The 19,105-nt window shown below is 41.3% G+C and overlaps 1 protein-coding gene across 1 annotated transcript in view; it reads left to right on the top strand.

The window, feature by feature from the left end:
• tmem145 (transmembrane protein 145) overlaps positions 1-19,105 on the top strand; it is a 32,278-nt gene that overhangs the window by 12,257 nt on the left and 916 nt on the right. Inside the window, exons 4-14 of the mRNA XM_070912574.1 lie at positions 484-570; positions 1,253-1,354; positions 8,073-8,157; positions 8,689-8,760; positions 11,130-11,198; positions 11,857-11,937; positions 12,273-12,351; positions 13,747-13,840; positions 16,472-16,644; positions 17,345-17,465; positions 17,846-18,034. Of these exons, the coding sequence (XP_070768675.1) occupies positions 484-570; positions 1,253-1,354; positions 8,073-8,157; positions 8,689-8,760; positions 11,130-11,198; positions 11,857-11,937; positions 12,273-12,351; positions 13,747-13,840; positions 16,472-16,644; positions 17,345-17,465; positions 17,846-18,034 (1,152 nt within the window). The remainder of the gene's footprint in view (positions 1-483; positions 571-1,252; positions 1,355-8,072; positions 8,158-8,688; positions 8,761-11,129; positions 11,199-11,856; positions 11,938-12,272; positions 12,352-13,746; positions 13,841-16,471; positions 16,645-17,344; positions 17,466-17,845; positions 18,035-19,105) is intronic.

The raw sequence follows: 19,105 nt of genomic DNA, 5'->3' as shown, positions 1-19,105 counted from the left end.
AGATTTTGGTGTCAGTTTCCCCAGAATCAAATACTATGGCCTTCATTCCACACTTGCCATTTTGCACAAGTATTCAGCCGTCACACAGGGAGAAATCCATCACAGAAGAGACAAAAAATATCAATTTTAATTCCACTCACAGCAGCTTCAAAAGACCAGAAGGCAATGTAGCCATGATTTCAATTACATTTTGATTAAACACACATGGCATTTTCTTGACTGGAAAAAAACGTCTCTTCACTACTGCTGCTCTGTTATTACTTAATATGCATACAGATGAAAGTAGGTATAACCAGCAGCTGCATGCATCAAGTTTGGGCACTTCTTCTGAGCTGTATTGAAAAATATATTTTGTGATATGTGTGAAAATAGAAATAGATGAGAGAGGCTGAAGGTAAGTGGCCACAACAGAAATTTCAGTTACGGCAGTTTTGAATGTTTTTTGTTCCTATTTCAATTTTGCACTGTGTCTTCTCCCGTCAGAACTGCTACCAGAAGGAAGCGGTGCTGAGGCCCGAGAACAACCAGGTCATCAACCTCACAACACGCTACACCTGGTCAGGCTGTGTGGTAAGAGTACACACACACTCAATTATATACATATATACACATGCTTGTACTGAGTGCCCCCGTGAATACCACAGAATCTAATGCAGGGATGTTGTTCTGTAACTGAAGATGACCTCTGACCTCTCTGTGTTGTGATATATGTGGGAGTATCACATTATTCCTTTTTATCATCAGACAGTCGAACTTATTTTCATCTTTCCTATTGCATATTCTTTTGTGGTGCAAAAGTGAAATATAAATATGCAAAAGAGGTAAACAAGTACAGAGAGAGAGAGAGGGGCAGTGAGCGCTAATGGCCTGTAATGTGTTTTTGTAACATTTTACTGATTCACACATTTCCACTGTTGATGATGCATCCTGGTCAACCAGAAAAGGTCCAAAAGATATTTCTCTTCTGTAACACCTTTTTTTCTGAACATTCCTTTTTGTCTCTTTTTCAATAAACAACACAACGTGTTTGTTTATCACATTAGGAAGTGTGATTGCCAGCGTGACTCTGTTGTTGTGGCACATTTCAGGCTATATCGAGGTGTGAAATATGTTTATATCTTGATGTAGCAGGCTCCCACTCTACTGGGATAATTCAGTGTGTCTCTGAGGTAGACTGCGCTGCCTTTGTGTATAACAGCATCCTCTGTGCACAACCCTCCATGCATTTTTTCTGCCTCTCTCTCTCTCTCAGGTGGAGGGAGACGGGAACGAGGAGGTTCTGAGCTGCGTGGGCGGCCGTAGCTTCCGCTCGGTGAGGGAGAGATGGTGGTACATCGCTCTCAGCAAGTGTGGGGTAAGCACTGACCTCTGACGCCCCCTGACCCCCCCCCCGGCTCTTCCTCTCTACAAGGGCAGGTGTACTACCAGGCGGTTGCTACGGCGATGCACCACCGTTAGCACAGTGGACTCGGAGGGCTCAGGCGCGAACATGTGACATGTAGTCACGCTGTTTGTTTTCTGCTGATCTTCAGATAAACAAACGTCATCACTGACATCATCATCACCGTCAGCATCATCATCTATCCATCAAAACTGAACAGATTACTCCTTAAGGGGATTATTATGTATTTATATTAGATATCTATGTATTTATTGAAATGCAGCTTTTTTTAAATGCCCAAGGAAGAGCTATTTCAAATCATAGTTTTAAGTTTTTACAGTCAAGCAAAAAATACTGATTTCAGGTACGAGCAGCAGCATCAGATATTAAAATGGGAAAGCTCAGGCGAAAATATACCCAGCACACCCTGAGGAAAGCTCTGTGAAACCCTGGATGTTTTAAGGCTACTTTTTGTGCTGCCTCCCTTTTTTCAATTTTAAATCAACTTGAGAATAATTTTTGTCCCGGTATGTGTTTTCCCATCTGAGCATTTTGCACCAGGCTACAATTTAAATTCTAAAAGTAATCTAAATAGGCCAAAAAAAAATGCAAGGAAATTTAACACTGTGATTTACTGTAGTTATGCAAATGAGATAGATGGACATAGACAGATACTTCTACTAATCTTATTATATTTAAAAAACTCATTATCAAATGCTTTTGCAGACCTGATCCCAAATGTAACATAGTTTTACTCGATTCATTTGTTACAGCTGATCCTGAATCTGTGCATGTCCCTTTGATTTGCCTCTGGACACTGTGAAGTGCGTTATCTCTCTCCCATGCTACAGGCTTTTGTGCAACAAAGGCTCTTAATATGCGACTCTGCTTAAACTGTGCTAAACATGCCTTACAAGGGCTCCACTGTAGCCTATTGATTAGCTAGCTTCAGGGACTTTTAAGCACTGTGTGTGTTTTGCTAATGGTATACCAGGAGAAAAAGAGCAAAGTGGTAGCTGCGGTGTGTTGTTTATTGATGTGAGTTTGGACTAGGACTGAAGAAATCATGAGCTCATATAATGATAGCTCTGCTCAGTGATGATACATCCTCCTACACCGAGGGCTTCAGTCAAGGACGAATCCCAGGAATAGTTGTGTGTGTTGTTGTTGGCTTTTTATGTTTGCAGTGTTTTCATGTTTGTGAAAGTGGGGGAGGGAAAAGGGTGAATAAGCTGAATGTGTATCACTGAATGTCTGCCTGCCTATCAGTGTCATACTCTGGGTTATATCAGTGTCATGCTCCTGGATATGATTCTGTGTGAGAGAATTTGTTTTTTGTGGGTTTGTTTTTGTGCTGTCTGTTGAGAACGCTGGCTGAAGAGGGATATGATTAGAACAGATGCTTCCCGTGGAGTGTGGTTTAGTGTCACGCCAGCGTCCGCTGATAGACACGCTGCCTAATGCTGTTGGACTAAAGTATAAAAGCTCGTCTTCACTCCCGGGGACATATGCATGGCGCGCCCCGCAGCCAATTTCCACCCCTTGTCTCCCACCGCTCGCCATCTCGCTTCCTTTTTGCTTTCACACCTCTCTGTCTTTCCTACCTCTGTCCCTCACAATCTTTGGCTATGTCCCCACTCTCTTTCAACTCCCTGTCACCAGGCTGGGACACGCTCCACGCCTTTCATATCTATTTACCCCTCCGTCTCCTGCTACTCTCTGTCAGCCTCTAATTGTGTTTTTCCTCTCCATCTTGCCATCTCACTGGTCTCATTTCTTTCTTTGCGTCTCACTCATTCCATGCATTTTTCTGTGCTTTTATGTGCTACTACATATTTTTCTCTCTTTGTCCCTGTTTCTCTCTTATCCAGCTCTCCTTTCATGTACTTTCCATCTCAGTCCTTACCTGTGCTGAAGTGGGTCTGAATCTATATCAGCTCATAAGCCCTTTAAAACCAGAAGATGTCTACTCTCAATCCCCAGATGTAGACTTGCCTGCATGAAAAAATGTGAGGTTGATCGTTATTCAACATTTCCAGGCAATTTCACTTGATTAATTATAGCAGGAAACCTCAAGGCTGGAAATAATCATTATTTCATCAGGAGGAAAAAAGACAGTCATTATAAATAAAATTCAGGTCATCACAAATTACAGAGTAGAGGACCTCTGGCAGTCAGGATGAAGGCTTTTCAGACAAGTAAATTGCCTTATTTACCAAAGTTCACTAAAATTAGCAGGCTTGAGTGTTGTTTTCTCTCCTGCATGAATGGTATCTCACTTGATAATTTGTAGTCTGAAAAACTTTTAATAGCTTTCCTTGTCATACATACATCATACTGCACAGTCCAGCTGTAATTGCATCTGTGCAGCAGTGTACAGCTACAAAGCTTTGAGAAGGTAAATAACACTTATTTCTCTGGTATTGCCTTTTTTGATGAGTTGCAGTAATATAACTTGTTAGGTTGAACTAATTACACCATTAATTGAAAATAAACAGAACAACTTGATAATATGGCTTCATTGCTTGCTATCGACCCCAGCAACTGTTATCTGATCATTAGTTTATGAGGCGTTTATCCTTGTGGTCTTTGAAACTGAAGTGGAGGAATGGGAAGCTTTGAATGGCTGTAATCAACCTCTGCTTTATTATGCTGAGCAGAACTGCTCTTAATGAAACAAAATTACCCCAGCAGGTAGCCAAGGAAGCACTGAAATTAGGCTGGCTGTTAATGGACACGGGCCACCAAAATGGCCAAAATTTCTCAGCTGTTTACTTGGCCAGGTGACTCATCTTTAGAGAACAAACAGTGTAGAAACACGCCCACATCTGCTGTGTTCTGTCCAGGTCTCATAAACTATATTTCTCATAATGACTTTCAACACATACTGAAGAAGGATCCTTATCGTATCCTTTTCAGCCAGATTGGGAGCCAGTTTGGTCTTGAAACATTGGGCTACTTTAATGTAATAAATAAGAAATAATAGCAGAAGTATTTGACAGTGTTTTGGAAGAGATACACACTTTTTGATTTGTAGATTATATTGTACTGTTGCTCACAGTGTGAACCAAAAGTACAAGAAGAGTGTGATTCTGCTAAAACATTTGTACAGACCTGCAAATAAAATTATTTTCATTATCTATTTTGTTATTATCAATCTGGTGATCATTTTCTCTATTAATTGATTATTTGTTTTGTCTTAATGTCAGATTATAGCCAGCGCTACACTATATGGCCAAGAGTATATGGACAGCAGTGTACCTCTGGTCTGTTTTACATGGTTTGGGCCCCTTAGTTCGAATTAAGGGAAATCTTATTGTTACAGCATACAGTGGTATTTTAGACCATTGACTATTGATTTGTTACAGTTTAGGGAAGGCTCTTTCCTGTTTCAACATGACCATGCCTCCATGCACAAAGCGAGGTCCATAAAAAAAGGATTGTCTGAGCTTGTTGTTGAAGAATTTGACTGGCCTGCTCAGAGCTCTGACCTCAACCCCATCGAACAATTTCAGGATAAATTGGAGCGCCAACCCTGAGCCAGGCCTTAGAGCACAACATCGGTGCCGCAACCTCACTAATGCTTTTGTAGCTGAATGGGAGCAAATCCTTGCAGCCAGGTTCCAAAATCTTGTGAACAGCCTCCCTAGAACAGTGAAGGTTGCTCTAACAGCATGTTAAAGGTACACTCTACACTTACATGTGAAAGTCAATTTACTCGTCATGGTTGGTGCTACATATCCTGTGGAAACAGTTGTATAATGTCTTCTGTGGCTTTGGAGGAGCTTTGTCAAGTCTCAGGAAGTAATCCAGATGATGTCATAGCGATGTTATCTCCGCTTGGGCCAGAAAACCTACTTTAAAAACTGTAGGTATGGAGTTTGAAAGGCATTGTGGGAAATGTAGGATCCAGTGTTTTTAGAGCTTGACTCATACTAGTGATTAAAAGTCTGGATATCGCAGCCGTTATTTTGTAAATTATGAATTAAATGCAGATTGTTTTGTAATGACATTTTAAATAATCACATATGGATGTAATGGTTGGGTGTCCACATACTTTGTTCAGATGTCTTGTGTGCATAACTGACTGTGCACACTCGAGTAGGTCCCCTAAACTGTAAGCTAACACTTAATGTTCCAGAGATATGATCCAAACTCTCAAAAGACTCTCAGAAGTCCTGTTTTTAAATGCGGTTATCAGCAGCCCAGGGGAGCACAAGACTGCACAGGTGTTTGGGTGAGAACACCTTCAGTGTGTGATATATCAGTACAGTACATCAGAAGTGGATGCCTTTTACACCTGAAACCAACAAACAACTCCCAGAATCATCCCGTGACTCCCTGTCAGCCCCACAGAGAGAGAATCCCTGCTGTGTGAAGTGCTACTTCTTCCCTCATCTGTCCTTTCTCTCCTGCATCCGTCCCTCCTTCCCTCTTTGCATTTGCTCCTTTTTCTTCATTCTGCCTTTCTCCGCACCTGTTTTTTTTTCTTTCTCCCTCTCTACATCTATCACTCTCTTTATCTCTGTCTCCTTGCTCTTTGTGTCTGTATTGATTTTGTGGCAGTGCACGCTCCACGCTTCTCGCCCTTTTTGATAGAGGGAGAGAGATGAAGTCTCAGGCTGCCAAATGAAATCAAAGTCTTTTTTTTCCTCACTCTCTCTTTTCCCTCGCTCCACCGCAACAAGCGCAAACTCCATCGGCTTTGAACTTGTGTGTGTGAAATGAGCTCTGTGTGCTCTGATTGTCACCCCATCTCTGTCCCCCCATCTCTTGTTCTCTGCTCCCCATCCCTCTATTTTCTCACCTCCCAAATTCACTTCAGTTTGACACTTTTTATTTGTGTGACAGACAGAAATTAACATAATTTCACCTGAGGTTTACCACACCGGTACATTCATTCATTTTCTCCACGGTATTTCTCCTTCCTGCATGTTTACCTACCCAAATATTCTTTGTCTTTGCTCTCTTTTAAAGAATTGCAATGTAGAACAATTATATCAGATCGACACATAATTATAATGAGCCTAACAAATAATTGATAAGTGTGTCACACTAATGAAAAACAAGAATACTCTGCTTTAAATCAGAGGAAACTGATATGGATGTGATCCATCCATCCATCCTTCCTTCCTTCCTTCCTTCCTTCCTTCCTTCCTTCCTTCCTTCCTGTTAATCTAGGTCATCTCCTCATTGGCAGCACAGCAGGCAGAGCAGCCTAGATTGGTTTTATTTCTCTTCTAACTTCCTCCACACACCTGGGGGATCCCGAGGCACTTTCAGGCCAGCTGGGGGACTGACTGACTATATGGCACATTTACACTGAGCAGCTAAAATAACAGTATGTGTCCCTCCCAAAGGAGGATTTGGATGTTTTCCTCCTCTTGTAACAGGAATGGTTGGAAGAAATCTGGGCTCTGTTAACTTCAAGTTGTGGCGGGCATGAATTTTATGTTAAGACACACTTGTCTCGTCAGTAGCAACAGAGACGAGCGGCCCATCCACTGAAGTTACATGCGGTACATTTTCCCTGTTCACTCACATGACTGGTGTGAAGAATGTACAGTGGAAAATGTCTGCTGCAGGAAAGATGAATCAATGATCTCAGAAAAGCAAAAACTGTCTCATGGTCAGCAGCAAGCGAGAAACATAAAATGTTTTTCATCATGATTGTGCAGTTTATGAATATGTTACATGGTTTCTGAGTGTAGAAGTTAAAGCAGGGTGACGTTTTTAATTTTCATGATTTGGCAGTATAGTTTAGATTTTTGTTTTCGTGGTCTTAAAGGCTGCATTGCTGATCCTATGTGATATTTCTGATATAAATAAAGGATATAAAGGCTCCTACTTGCTTAGTCATTATTAATTATTAACACATTATTAAAAAGGCTGGCTGTCGAATCTCAATACTTTGTACCAACTAAGTAGCAGTTGTATGCTACTTATTCTTTTAGATATTTCCTGATTAAAGCCACAATTTCCCCCTTTTTTTGTGGGCAAAGTTCTTGTATAGCTGTAGAGTAAATTTAACTTTTGAGAACTTTGGCTTCTTTTGTTAAATAACAAAAAAGGTTTTGAGGAAACAACATGTTCATTATCTTGAGATTCCGACGGATTAATAGGCCCCTTATCTCTGTATCATGAAACCAAAAAACATAAAATATGAATTTCTCCCTTTTGGTTTCAGAGCAGATATATACGCATATGCTGTAGCAAAAAAAATATGCAGTTTAATTTCAATTGGACTGAATTGATTTCCTTTTTGTAATTGTTCTCGTGTGTAAATATTCTATGAATGTGCCAGTGTTCATCCTCAAAACATTATCACATTACTTTGATATTTATATATAGATACCATGATGTTGTGATATTTGATTTCGCCAGTGTCCCCTGCTCAAATTTAATCCCTTCCTACTTCTATTGTCTGGGTGATCCAGCACTCTGAGGTTCATAAAGTTTAACTGCGAAACATTTTTTTCTCTCCTAAAAGGTCCTGCAGGTCGCCGTCCTGAGATTTATAATGAAAAAAGCAAAATGTCAAAAGGAATAATGTTTAAAAATATATATAAAGTGTTACCGCTCACTGCCATTTCAACCTGCAGTGTACGGATCACAAAGCCTGTAACGATCATCTGCCTCCTCTGTCGCTCTCTCTCTTTCTCTCTTTCTGTCTCTCCCTCCTCTCTCGCAGGGTGATGGCTTGCGGTTGGAGTACGAGATGAAACTGACCAATGGCCAGTCTTTCTGGACGCAGCATTTCTCTGCAGATGAGTTCGGTAAGAGTGATTAGACAGAAAGAGATTATGGGACGAATCACTGATGGCACACGCCAACATCACTTAGCACGGCCAATAAAGCACACTGAACTGAACAAATTACAATAATGAAGGGACGGCTGGATGAATTAATGATGATAGATGAACTGAGAGGAAGGGATGAAAAGAAGAAGATGCTCAAGTAGCTCCTAAATGAATTATGCCTACATCTCCTATGTTCTCTCTCCTGCTCTCCTTCTACTGTAACTCTCTCTCTCTCTTTGTTTCTTAACTAATCCAATATCCTCGTCACGTACGTGCTGCTCTGGATTCTTCATCCCTTCATTTTTCTACTTTTTTTCTTTATCTATCATCCCTTCTCTTCTCCACCTTGATACTCTCTGAACCTCATTGACTCCTTTATTTTCTGGTTTTGATTCCACCTCCTCTCTTGCACCTTCGTTTCTCCTTTTCTCACCGTCCTCCCACCTTCTTTCTTTCTCATCAATTATTTTGTTTCCTCCCTCTCCTTCCTCCATCCCCTATTCACAGGAATCCTGGAGACGGACATCACGTTCCTGGTCATCTTCTCCATGGTGTTCCTCCTCTCCTGCTACTTTGCCTGTAAGTACTGTCTTTTGCACTTACTGCATCTCTCTTTCTCCCTCTACTTCTATGAACAAGCCAGTATATTCTGACTTTCAAAGCCTGCAGCAGTCATTAAGTGCCCTTTTCCTCAAATCCATTATAAAATCTACATGCTTTCTTGATGTGATAGGAGTAAGTCTTCATGTTTCCTCTGATAAGTAAAGGTGGAGCATGTGCCTATTTTTTCTTGGGGCCGGGAGTTTGTCAGAGCAGAGCATAAGCAACATAAAAAGCAGGAGTGAGAGAATGGCGAGAGCAGGGTTTGGTTTTTGTGTAAAGGTGAACGGTTGAATGGAGAAGGTAGCGGTAGACTTAAGGTTAGTGAAGCGAGTTTGTCACACGAAGGTCACAGCTCAAATAACCTGAAGCAGCAGGGAACAAAAGGTCCAAGGAAAGTCTTACCACTCGATGAAAACTCATTCCCCACTTTCCTCATGTACATTTTTCCTGTGTAGCCATACATCTTCCTTTTTCCAAACTACCAGAGGGTTACATAAATTACAAAAAACATATTTTTAAATCTAGTGCAGTTGTTCCCTACCTTTCTTGGCTTGTGACCCCTTAAAATACAGCAGTGTCTACTTGTGACCAAACGTCACAGATTATGGCTTTAACATGGACATGGGTTATACCTTAAGTCTAGTTTTCTCTCCTCAGATTGTTTCATTGGATATAATGCCTGAAGAAATGGGAGTATCCAGTATTAACAGGGAAAAAGAGCATACAAATAAAAGAAATTTGGTGTAACAGAGAGATATCTAGCCATACAGATAGTTTGGGTTTTATTTGTTTTGAGATATGTGTCCCAGAGATTTTTGCAGCCACTCAATTACAATGAAGGTGATTGGGAGTTTGTTTTTGTGCCCACAGCTATAAAACATTAATTTGAACAATTAAACCGCAACAGATTGGATCTGGATAATCCACAGAACACACTGTCAAGTTTTTATTGAGACTATTTCTTTGTTGGCCCACAACATGATTCTGGAAAGAGATTTCGATATTAATTTGTTTTAATGGTGCGAGTGCTACAACCTCAATTCCATTCACCTCCATTTTATTTGTGTGAAAGCAGAACTCTCAAAACATGAATGTCTCAAAATCTGGGATAGTAAAACCAAAACTATCTGCATGGCTAGATACCAAAAGAGAGGTACATGAGGAAATACGTAATTTGGGTGAACTGATCCTTCAAAGTGAAAGGAATCCGGATATTAAGCTCCAAAATTGGCATGAAATAGCCTTCAAACTCCTCAAATTAATTCCTGCAGTGGCATTCAAGGGTTTTTGAGTTGGGTTGGAAATGGAAGTGGACCTGTCACAACTTTAAATCCGGGGGGTTAGTGGAAGTTTATTCCTTGCTTTGCTTGCCATACTGCAGAGAAACGAGTCTGCGTAATGAGGTGCAAATGCATCTTTTGACTCTTGGACTCTGCTGAAATCGTACTGTGATTTTATGCAGATTGGGAGAAGGCTTTATTCACCATGTGTATGTTGCATCTGCCAACATCACTGACATGGAGGTTTATTGAGTTTTATGTATTTGCACATGTTAAAATCAAACAAACAACATAAAATAACAATGTTGAGTAAATAGAGGGAAGAAAGGCCTAAAGGGACTTCATTACTTCTACCTCAAAGAAAATAATATTAACAATGTCATAGATACATGCAGATTATCAAAGACAAAAGAAAGAAAAGGGTTAAAAGGTTGTAAAACATTGAAGGTGACAGAATTTTCATTTTTGGGAGAGATGTTCTTTTGACAGCCATCATTAGAGTACCTTTGAGGAAGTCACAGGAGGATCCAGCAGCATTTGGCTCGCCAAGCCTGTGGTTATACAGGGCAGCTGTGAGTGTGTGTGAACGTTTATGACCCTTCCTCCCCCTGTAAATTTTCCCCCGAGCCACTGCTGTTTGTAGAACTGTTTTGGTAGTAAAATTGCCTGCTTAAATACGCATTAGAAATATTTCCTCCCAGATTAGGGAGAGAGGATAGAGGAGACGTATAAGGCCTCATCTAGAGACGGGCATCACAAGATGGATGCATACTAATGGTCGCTCCCCCCCATTTATCTGGCCTGCTCCCTGGTTCTTTTTTTTTTTTTTTTTTTTACTTCTCTCTGTCTCTCACTCTCTGTACCTCCCTCGCTCTCCTTCGCCATCTGTTAGCATATCCATCCTTTTTATCTCTATCTTCACCAACACACACACACACACACACACACACACACACACACACACACACACACACACACACACACACACACACATACACACATACAGACACACACACCCCTTCATCACCTCTATCTCATTCTCGTGCTTTTTTTTTCCCACTGCAGACAATCTGAAGGGAAGACAGCTTCTTCACACAACCTACAAAATGTTTATGACGGCGGCAGGTGTGGAGGGTGAGAGCTTCTGTCCGGAACCGACACACACACACACAATCCATAACACACACACATTATGCCATAACACACACACTCTCAAGATGACAATGAGCCTCTCGCACGGCTGCAGCATCTCATACCTTAATCCCGACTTCAAGAGCCGAGATATTATCGGCCCTATTAGACTGTGAATAGGAACTATTGCAAACAGCCGTGCTGTGCTACAGTGTTCAGTGGAGCGTGCTGTTACTGACGAACACCCCCCTTCTCTTCCCACCCTATCCTCTCTTTTCTCCCCCTCCCTTATCTCGCTTTCTTCCTCCTCGCTTGCTTGTCCCCTTTTCAAATCCCTTTTGATTCTCCTGCCACCTCCTGAATTCTCTTCCTCCCTCTCCTCCCACTTCTCTCAAGCCTTCTGCTCCTTTTTCATCTCCTTTTATCAATTCTTTTCTCGCTTCTCTTCTCCCCATTTCTCTCCCCTTCTCCTACCCCCTGCCCTTTCTCTTTCCTCTTTATCATCTCCCTGTCTCCTCTGTTCTTTATTTTTTCATTACTTCTTCTCTCTGACATCTCCTTCTTTTCTACCTTTTCTTCCTCTTCCTCTTCTCCCTCTCTTCTTCCTCCTTTTCTCTTGTTTTCCCATTTCTTTCCTCCCTGCATCTTTTTCACTCGGCAGTGCTCAGCCTGTTGTTCCATTGTGTCTACTGGGGCCTGTATGCTAGAGATGGAGTCGGCAACGGCAGCCTGAAAATACTCGGTGAGTTCTTTTCCTGCAACGGCCACTGACTGACTGACTGACTGACTGACTGACTGACTGACTGACTGACGGACGGACAGACACTGCCTCTGCACTGGAAAATCACCCACTGCCTGAGCAGAATGAATGAGTGGACGATGATGGATGTGTGTGTGCCAGCGCAGAAGTGCAATAGCTGGTTTGATGGGCATAGACAGGACCATGCATGATTCTATGTGTGCGAATATGTGTGTGTGGCGACCTGATTTTATCTCCCCCTCTAATATTACAGATTCGGAAACCACAACCTAATTACCCCCTCTGTCTTCTCTTTCTCACTTTCTGTCCATCTCCAGGGAAATTACTGTTCTCCGTCAGTTTCTTGGTGTTCCTTCTGATGCTCATATTGTTGGGCAAAGGTTTCACTGTCACCAGGTGGGGTTTTGCACTTTTTCGTTGCAGCTTATGTGTGTGTACATGTATTTCTTCAAGCCTATGTGTGTCTCTGTTTATGCAAGCCTGTCACCTTGTGCGGGTGTGTTTGTGCTGCCACTGTCTCTCACTGTCAGGCCTCGCTGTCACAGTCATAACACTATCTCATGATATGACAATGTTAGGTGTCAGTCAAAAAGTCAGTTAGTACGCGGGGTCTGATAGTGTGGATGAACATCGGATATGTCTGGGGAACGTGATAGATGGATGCTGCTGTGTTGTGAACTTTATGTTGTGTTTTTATTTACAAATGTGTGGTTTGCTCACTGTTTTCTGGCAAGGCTTAGTGGCCATTTGCTTGGGTCAGGCATCATTTCAGATATCCTGCACAATAGATGATTTACGAGTGCTTTCCTTCACTGGAACATCAGCATGTATCCATCTCACACCTGACTGGACAAATGCCTGACTATCAGTGGTCTTTCCAGTTGTACATTTCCAATTTGAAAGCCCAGTTATCAAACAAGCCAGCTGTCCTTGAAATGTTGTTAGATTTCTCCCAAGCTATCTCCAGAAGTCGGTTTATGTTTGAAAAGGTAAAATAACTGCTAAAATAACTGGCTGTTCACAAGGTTTTGAGTTTTGATTCGTGGTGAGTCATCATCTAAACCACTGCTCATAGCTTGAAGATTGATCCTGCTTCGGGTTCAGTTGAATCTCTGTGGATATTTTCCCAGACTGAACTCGAGCAAAAACTGAGCTTGCAAGATTTGAGCTGGCTTTTTCCAACTCTTGGATTATATCCTCCTCTGGGTTCAGAAGTTTCTGTGATCTCTCTCACTTATTAAACCCTCTTAAAACCCCAGTGAATAAAGTTAAAACTGCCTCACCATCAAGCTAAAAACATGGCTGTTTATCTGCAGTAACTGATAAGTTGACAGTTTGGAGATAACTACCCGACAACTTTGATGTGTTGTCTCTGGTGTGTGTGGTGTTGAATTAGTCTGAGCAAAAGGGTGTTTGAAATGCTGATGAAGGCTTAACGCTGCAGTGCTTCTATTTGTTGACTGCTGCTGTGCAAATAAAGAAGCATTAATTTCTGCCTTTGTGAGCGCAGACAGCCTTTTTTACAGCCTGCCGTGTCCATGAGTCTGCAGCCATTTTATATTTATAAAGTTCAGAGTTGAGCACACCAGTCCTTTGTGCTGTGTGGTGTTGAATAGCTGCTTTTAGATTAAGCTATCTTTGCTTTGAGTGTAAAAAACCTAATGCATGATTTTGTGTGTGTATGTGTGTGTGTGTGTGTGTTTGTTTGTTTCTTATCTTCCTCTAACTTCTGTGCGACCTCTGACCCTCTTTATGTGTGTGTGTGTGTGTGTGTGTGTTAATGTGTGTCAGGGCGAGGATCAGTCACAGTGGGTCGGTTAAGCTGAGCATCTACATGACAGTCTACACAATCACCTACGTCATCCTCTTCATCTACGAGGCAGAGGTACAGACACACACAATACATTACACACACAACACTGGGGCTACAACTAATTTTTGATTACTCTATGGAATTTCTTTTATGAAATCAATTATTCTTTAATCTATGTGTCAAAAAGTTTTCCCAGAGTCTAAGTTGACGCCTTCGAAGCCAAAGACACTGGGTTGGTTGTAGATTAATTTCAAATATATCAATTGAAAAACAGTTTCAGCACTAGTCAACACTCAACTCCATCCTCCACTTTCCTCACCAACAGAACTAGATGGGCAACAATTGTACCTCATTCATGCTTAGTTGGGTTTTCTGTAAATATTTTCACTAGCACTGAAAATTAACCAAAACTGACAGTTTTGTTTAATTCCAGCTTTTCAAATGTGAAGAAGATTTGTTGCTTTTTTTTAAAATCTATTTTATCATATCTATCTATTATGTTCTGTAAATCTGAACTGTTTTCTTGACAGAACAAACAATATGAAGTAGGGAAGTTAATAATTAACCGTTAACCGACAATATTATAACTTATTATTAATATTATTAATAGCCACGATGTTGCTCCTGAGAGACGACTACAGCACCGCTCATCAAGCTAATGACCCAGAGGCAGAGGTTGACAGCTGTATGACAGACAATCCCCCCTCAGGATACGCTTGACCAGTGGAAAAGTATTCAGACGCATTCCGTTTTGTTCATCTTTTTTTTTTTTTTTTTTATCATTAGTCTATTACAAAAGTCTGTCTCTTGTTTGCTAGGCTCCTTATTTTAATAAGTTATAAAATATTTTTCTACACAGGAGATCTAGGCTGTTAGACCTACTAAGGTTCTATACAGCGGTCTCAGCTGGAGGATTCAATGTGTGTCAGCCTACGATGTGTGAATCCTCATGTTCTGTTGTTTGTGTAAAAATGTAAAAATAAACCCTTTCTTATGAAAAAAATAATTTCTTGTAGGGCTATTGGTAATTTTTAATGGATCATAGACATTCGTCCATTCGAAATATACATTTTAATCTTGTCAGTTAGCGGTTAATGATCGGTTAAGGAGGGTTGGCTATGAATTACAATGGGCATTTTTCACTATTTTCTGACCTTTTATAGACAAAGATTAATCGATTAATTGGGGAAAGCAATGACAGAATTATCAGCGGTGAAAATATTCTTTAGTGGCAGCCTTAATTTTCCAGCTAACAAAATGATTTGTACAGTGGTTACTTATTGCAGTTGGGTTATTTTCATTTTAAATTCAGATCCCAACTAGTGAAACACATGGACACTTGTGTGACTTATAAGCTGTGTCTGAATTACGTCCAGGATGACTGGGTGCAAGATTTCTGACTTGACGATGCTCGACACGGTATCTGCACTCGTATTCTTGCTCTTGCTGCTTTTTTAATAATCTCATAAAGATTCATGGAAGAGTTGGGCCCACAGATCAACGTGGGCTGTAATGGCTTTTTCTGTCAAGTCGCTCATTACGTTGATACATTGCTAATTATGAATATACATGAAGATGATTGTTAAGGGGGGAAAAAAAGAAATTCCTTGATGAGTTACAAATTATGGATCCTGACAGGAACAACCAGGCAACTCCCAACTACAAACACAGCTAAAGAGGTTTGCAGTGCTCACTGCTGTACCTGAGATCATATATCATAAATCAGTGACTTGGGAGGTTTCTTGGGATTGGAAAGTTGGACTTACTAATCAGCATACTGTGAGATCTCCACTCATTAATCATACTGTGGCTCTGTGTTTCGCATGTGAAGACAAAAACAGAATTCACCAGCTATGATGTTGCATGTGAGCTCATGAATTAATAACACACTCATGAGCCTAACGGTTACATACATCTCTGCATACTGAAGAGGCTTCATCACAGTCAGATGTAATGATGGTACATTTAGGGACATTGGATTACAGTCTTTGAATACAGCATGGTAATGACATAGCGGGAATAGTGCAGTGGAAGTATTCGTGCTATATTTAACGCTGGAGCCTATAGCCATCTCTCACACTGCGATATGTGGATCTGGAGAAGTATAATTTATCTGCTGCCTGTCCCCTTACATGGTCCCTGCTATTAAAGAGCTCAGAACTCAGGGGAGCTCCTGCTAAAAATACGCCAAACTAGGTTACAATCGGAACTGAAATGAAGACTTGAAGAGCGTTCCTGGCACTGGACCTGCAGTTGGGGCTCTGGTTGGTCGGTTGGATCCCAAGAAGCTCCACACCGAGCCGTCAGATGTATGCATTATGTAGTAAGGGTAACCCTGTACGGCCTACGCTATCCAATCACTGGACTGTGAAATGCAATCTAGTGTCCGCAGATGCAAACACACGCGCCACACACACACACACCCACCCACCCACAAACCTGTGCACACACACACGCCGACGTCCTAGTTGTGAAGAAGAAGTGTCAATGTCAAAGACCCACACAGAATGCTACAAGCTGAGTTTTAGCTCGGTCATCGCAGTGCGTCAGCTGAACCCCGAGCAATCCATCTTAGTAATTAGGGCACAGACTACAAAGTGTAGTCAAGCCAATAGATGCTTCTTTTCTACTTTGTGTGAACGTTTTAGCTTGTTTAATGTGTGTGTCTTTTATTTGGCTTAACTTCCCATGTTCCTGTGCCAGTTCTTTGACCCAGGTGAAGTGCTGTACGCCTACGACAGCCCTGCAGGCTACGGACTGATGGGCCTGCAGCTGCTGGCCTACGTTTGGTTCTGCTATGCCGTGCTGGTCTCTCTGAAACACTACCCAGAGAAACAGCCCTTCTACGTCCCTTTCTTCACCACGTACACACTATGGTGAGACCTGCACAGCTTCCCCCCACAGCTTCTGCCCTCGCTGCGGATAATAGCACCTGAGCGAGAGATTGCAGGAGTAGGAAAATACACATTTCTCTGTTTGAGGTCTCTTCAATTTGAATAATTCATGCCGCTCTGTAAAAATGTGCACAAGATAGCTGATGCTTTAGCGGTCCGGGAATGAAAAGTTGTTTATTTTACACTACCCCTCTACAACATTGTGTGCCCAACCTCGGTGCTCTGCTAACACTGAAGATAATTGTACTTGAGCGAATGATTGTTAGAGGAAAATATCTATTTTTACTCAGCTGATGAGGCCTCTTCTATTAGAATAATTTATGCATCCATATATTTGTAGATAGTTTAAAGCTTTGTGCTGAAAAGTAATGTTTTTCATTTACACAACCCTGAGAAAAACCCTTCGACACCCTCTCCTCAGCTTCTCTGCCCTTCACTCACTGTGTATAATAGCATGGGCTTGAAATGAAGGGTAGATTACAAAGACTAATATTATCTCTGCATTTCTCTGTCATTGCTTCCACTATCTCCCGCCTCATTATCTACGCCTCTTTATCTTTTCTCTGTGCTTTACATCTATTTCTTCTCTCTTTCTCTCACCATCAAACTCTGTTCTCATCTTTTTCTTTTAATGTGTTTCCTCCACACCATTATCCTAAATCTACTCACTTGTCTTCCTCAGGTTTTTCGCAGTGCCAGTTATGGCTTTGATCGCCAACTTTGGGATTCCTCGTTGGGCCCGGGAGAAGATCGTCAATGGCATTCAGCTCGGCATCCACCTCTACGCTCACATCGTCTTCCTCGTTCGTACCGCACACACACGCTCATGCAGACCCTTGCACTTCTGCATAGTTGACATTATTCAAGAGTCATTATTTCCACTGTCAGTCATACATTATTCACTATCCTTGAGTCATATTTGCCTCATGCTGATTGTCTCCTCCACACATCATTATCTACCTCTTCCTCACCTTCGACACATTGTTCTTTACTAATGGGCCGTATTGCTCCCACAAATTTCCTTTTATATTCCTGCTCACTGCATGCATTACAAGTCTCACTTCTCACTTGGACCTTACATGCTCCGGCTATGTGTTTGCTACGATATATACTGTTTATACATAGATTATATATGTAAGAATCGGTGGAAATCATTGTATCTTTTCATCCTTTTGTCCCTTAGGTTATCACACGACCTTCAGCAGCCAATAAAAACTTCCCATATCATGTTCGGACGTCCCAGATCGGGATCCTGCTGTCCAGCCCAAAAGCAGGCGAGGGGGCGGAGAGCTTCCCCCATCATGCCTATGGAAATAGCTCCTTCCTGGGAGACTCTCAACCCAACTTCACTGAACTTTTCTCCATCCAATCAGTGAGTCTACCTGCACATGTTTTTGGATGCATGCTTAGTATCCTGGATGGAAGTTGTTGAAGCTGAAGACAGAAGAGCAAGTGCTTATGCAAATGACTGAACAGATAAATTCATGTGAAATCAATATATTATTCATTCGTTTTTATTAAATCTGCCCCATTCATGAACAAGTGAAGTAAATGAAGGTGCAGAAACAGGTTAAAGGTAAATACAGTCCATGTACTGTATGTGTATCCAGTTTAAACGTCTCTCAACTATTTAGCAGTGCATGCTGTATGTAATTAGATTAATCCAAGTTGTAGTCATTTTTTTAAGCTTTTAAAATGCAAACTTTACTGTGTCAAACGTAGCTTGAAATTACCTTCTGTCTCATCTTACAAAGATGCCTCAAATTAGAGAGCATCAGTGTAACTACACAGTTTGTGAAGGGACATGTTTTCAAGGATTATTTCTTGGCGAAAACCGCCATCTCTTCCTGTGGGCTTCAGGAGAATGACAGTAAGCACAGCGCAACGTAGCACACGCACTGATATGATACGCACTCGGGCAACAAGGAAATAATGATTAAATAGAAACTCTGACACGACCAAATTAAGGCGTCGTGTTTACCGTGATGAATCATCCAGCTTGGGGAACTTTTTAAATCTGTGGAAGTTGCTTTTTCATACCCCCCATAAATGAGTGACAGAGGACGAGCTCTGAATCTTCAAGTACACTGATACAATGTGCAGACACGAGCAGGAGTAATACAACATGAAGAGACAACACAAATACTTGGTACAGAGTTGACAAAATGCATGACACAAAGTCATGACAAGGAAAGACAAGTTTATAAGTGCAGCACCTTTCAGACACGTCTGTATAAAAATGCATTGGAAATTAATAAAGTTACATGGCAGTAATTGACAGCCCAAAATATCATAAAAGTGCAGAAGAGAAAACGAGCAAGTTTTAAATTTGCATTTGAAAGTGTCTTAGGGTGAAGTTGGTTGTGATGTTCTAATGTAAGCGATTATGTGTTTTACAATCGAATACTAGCACTTAGGAATTAATTGTCTAACTGCCTGAAAG

Source organism: Enoplosus armatus, chromosome 9, assembly GCF_043641665.1.
Source record: "Enoplosus armatus isolate fEnoArm2 chromosome 9, fEnoArm2.hap1, whole genome shotgun sequence".
NCBI classification, from domain to species: Eukaryota; Metazoa; Chordata; class Actinopteri; order Centrarchiformes; family Enoplosidae; genus Enoplosus; species Enoplosus armatus.
Note: the sequence above shows the minus strand (reverse complement) of the source record. Positions and strands in the feature narration are given on the sequence as shown.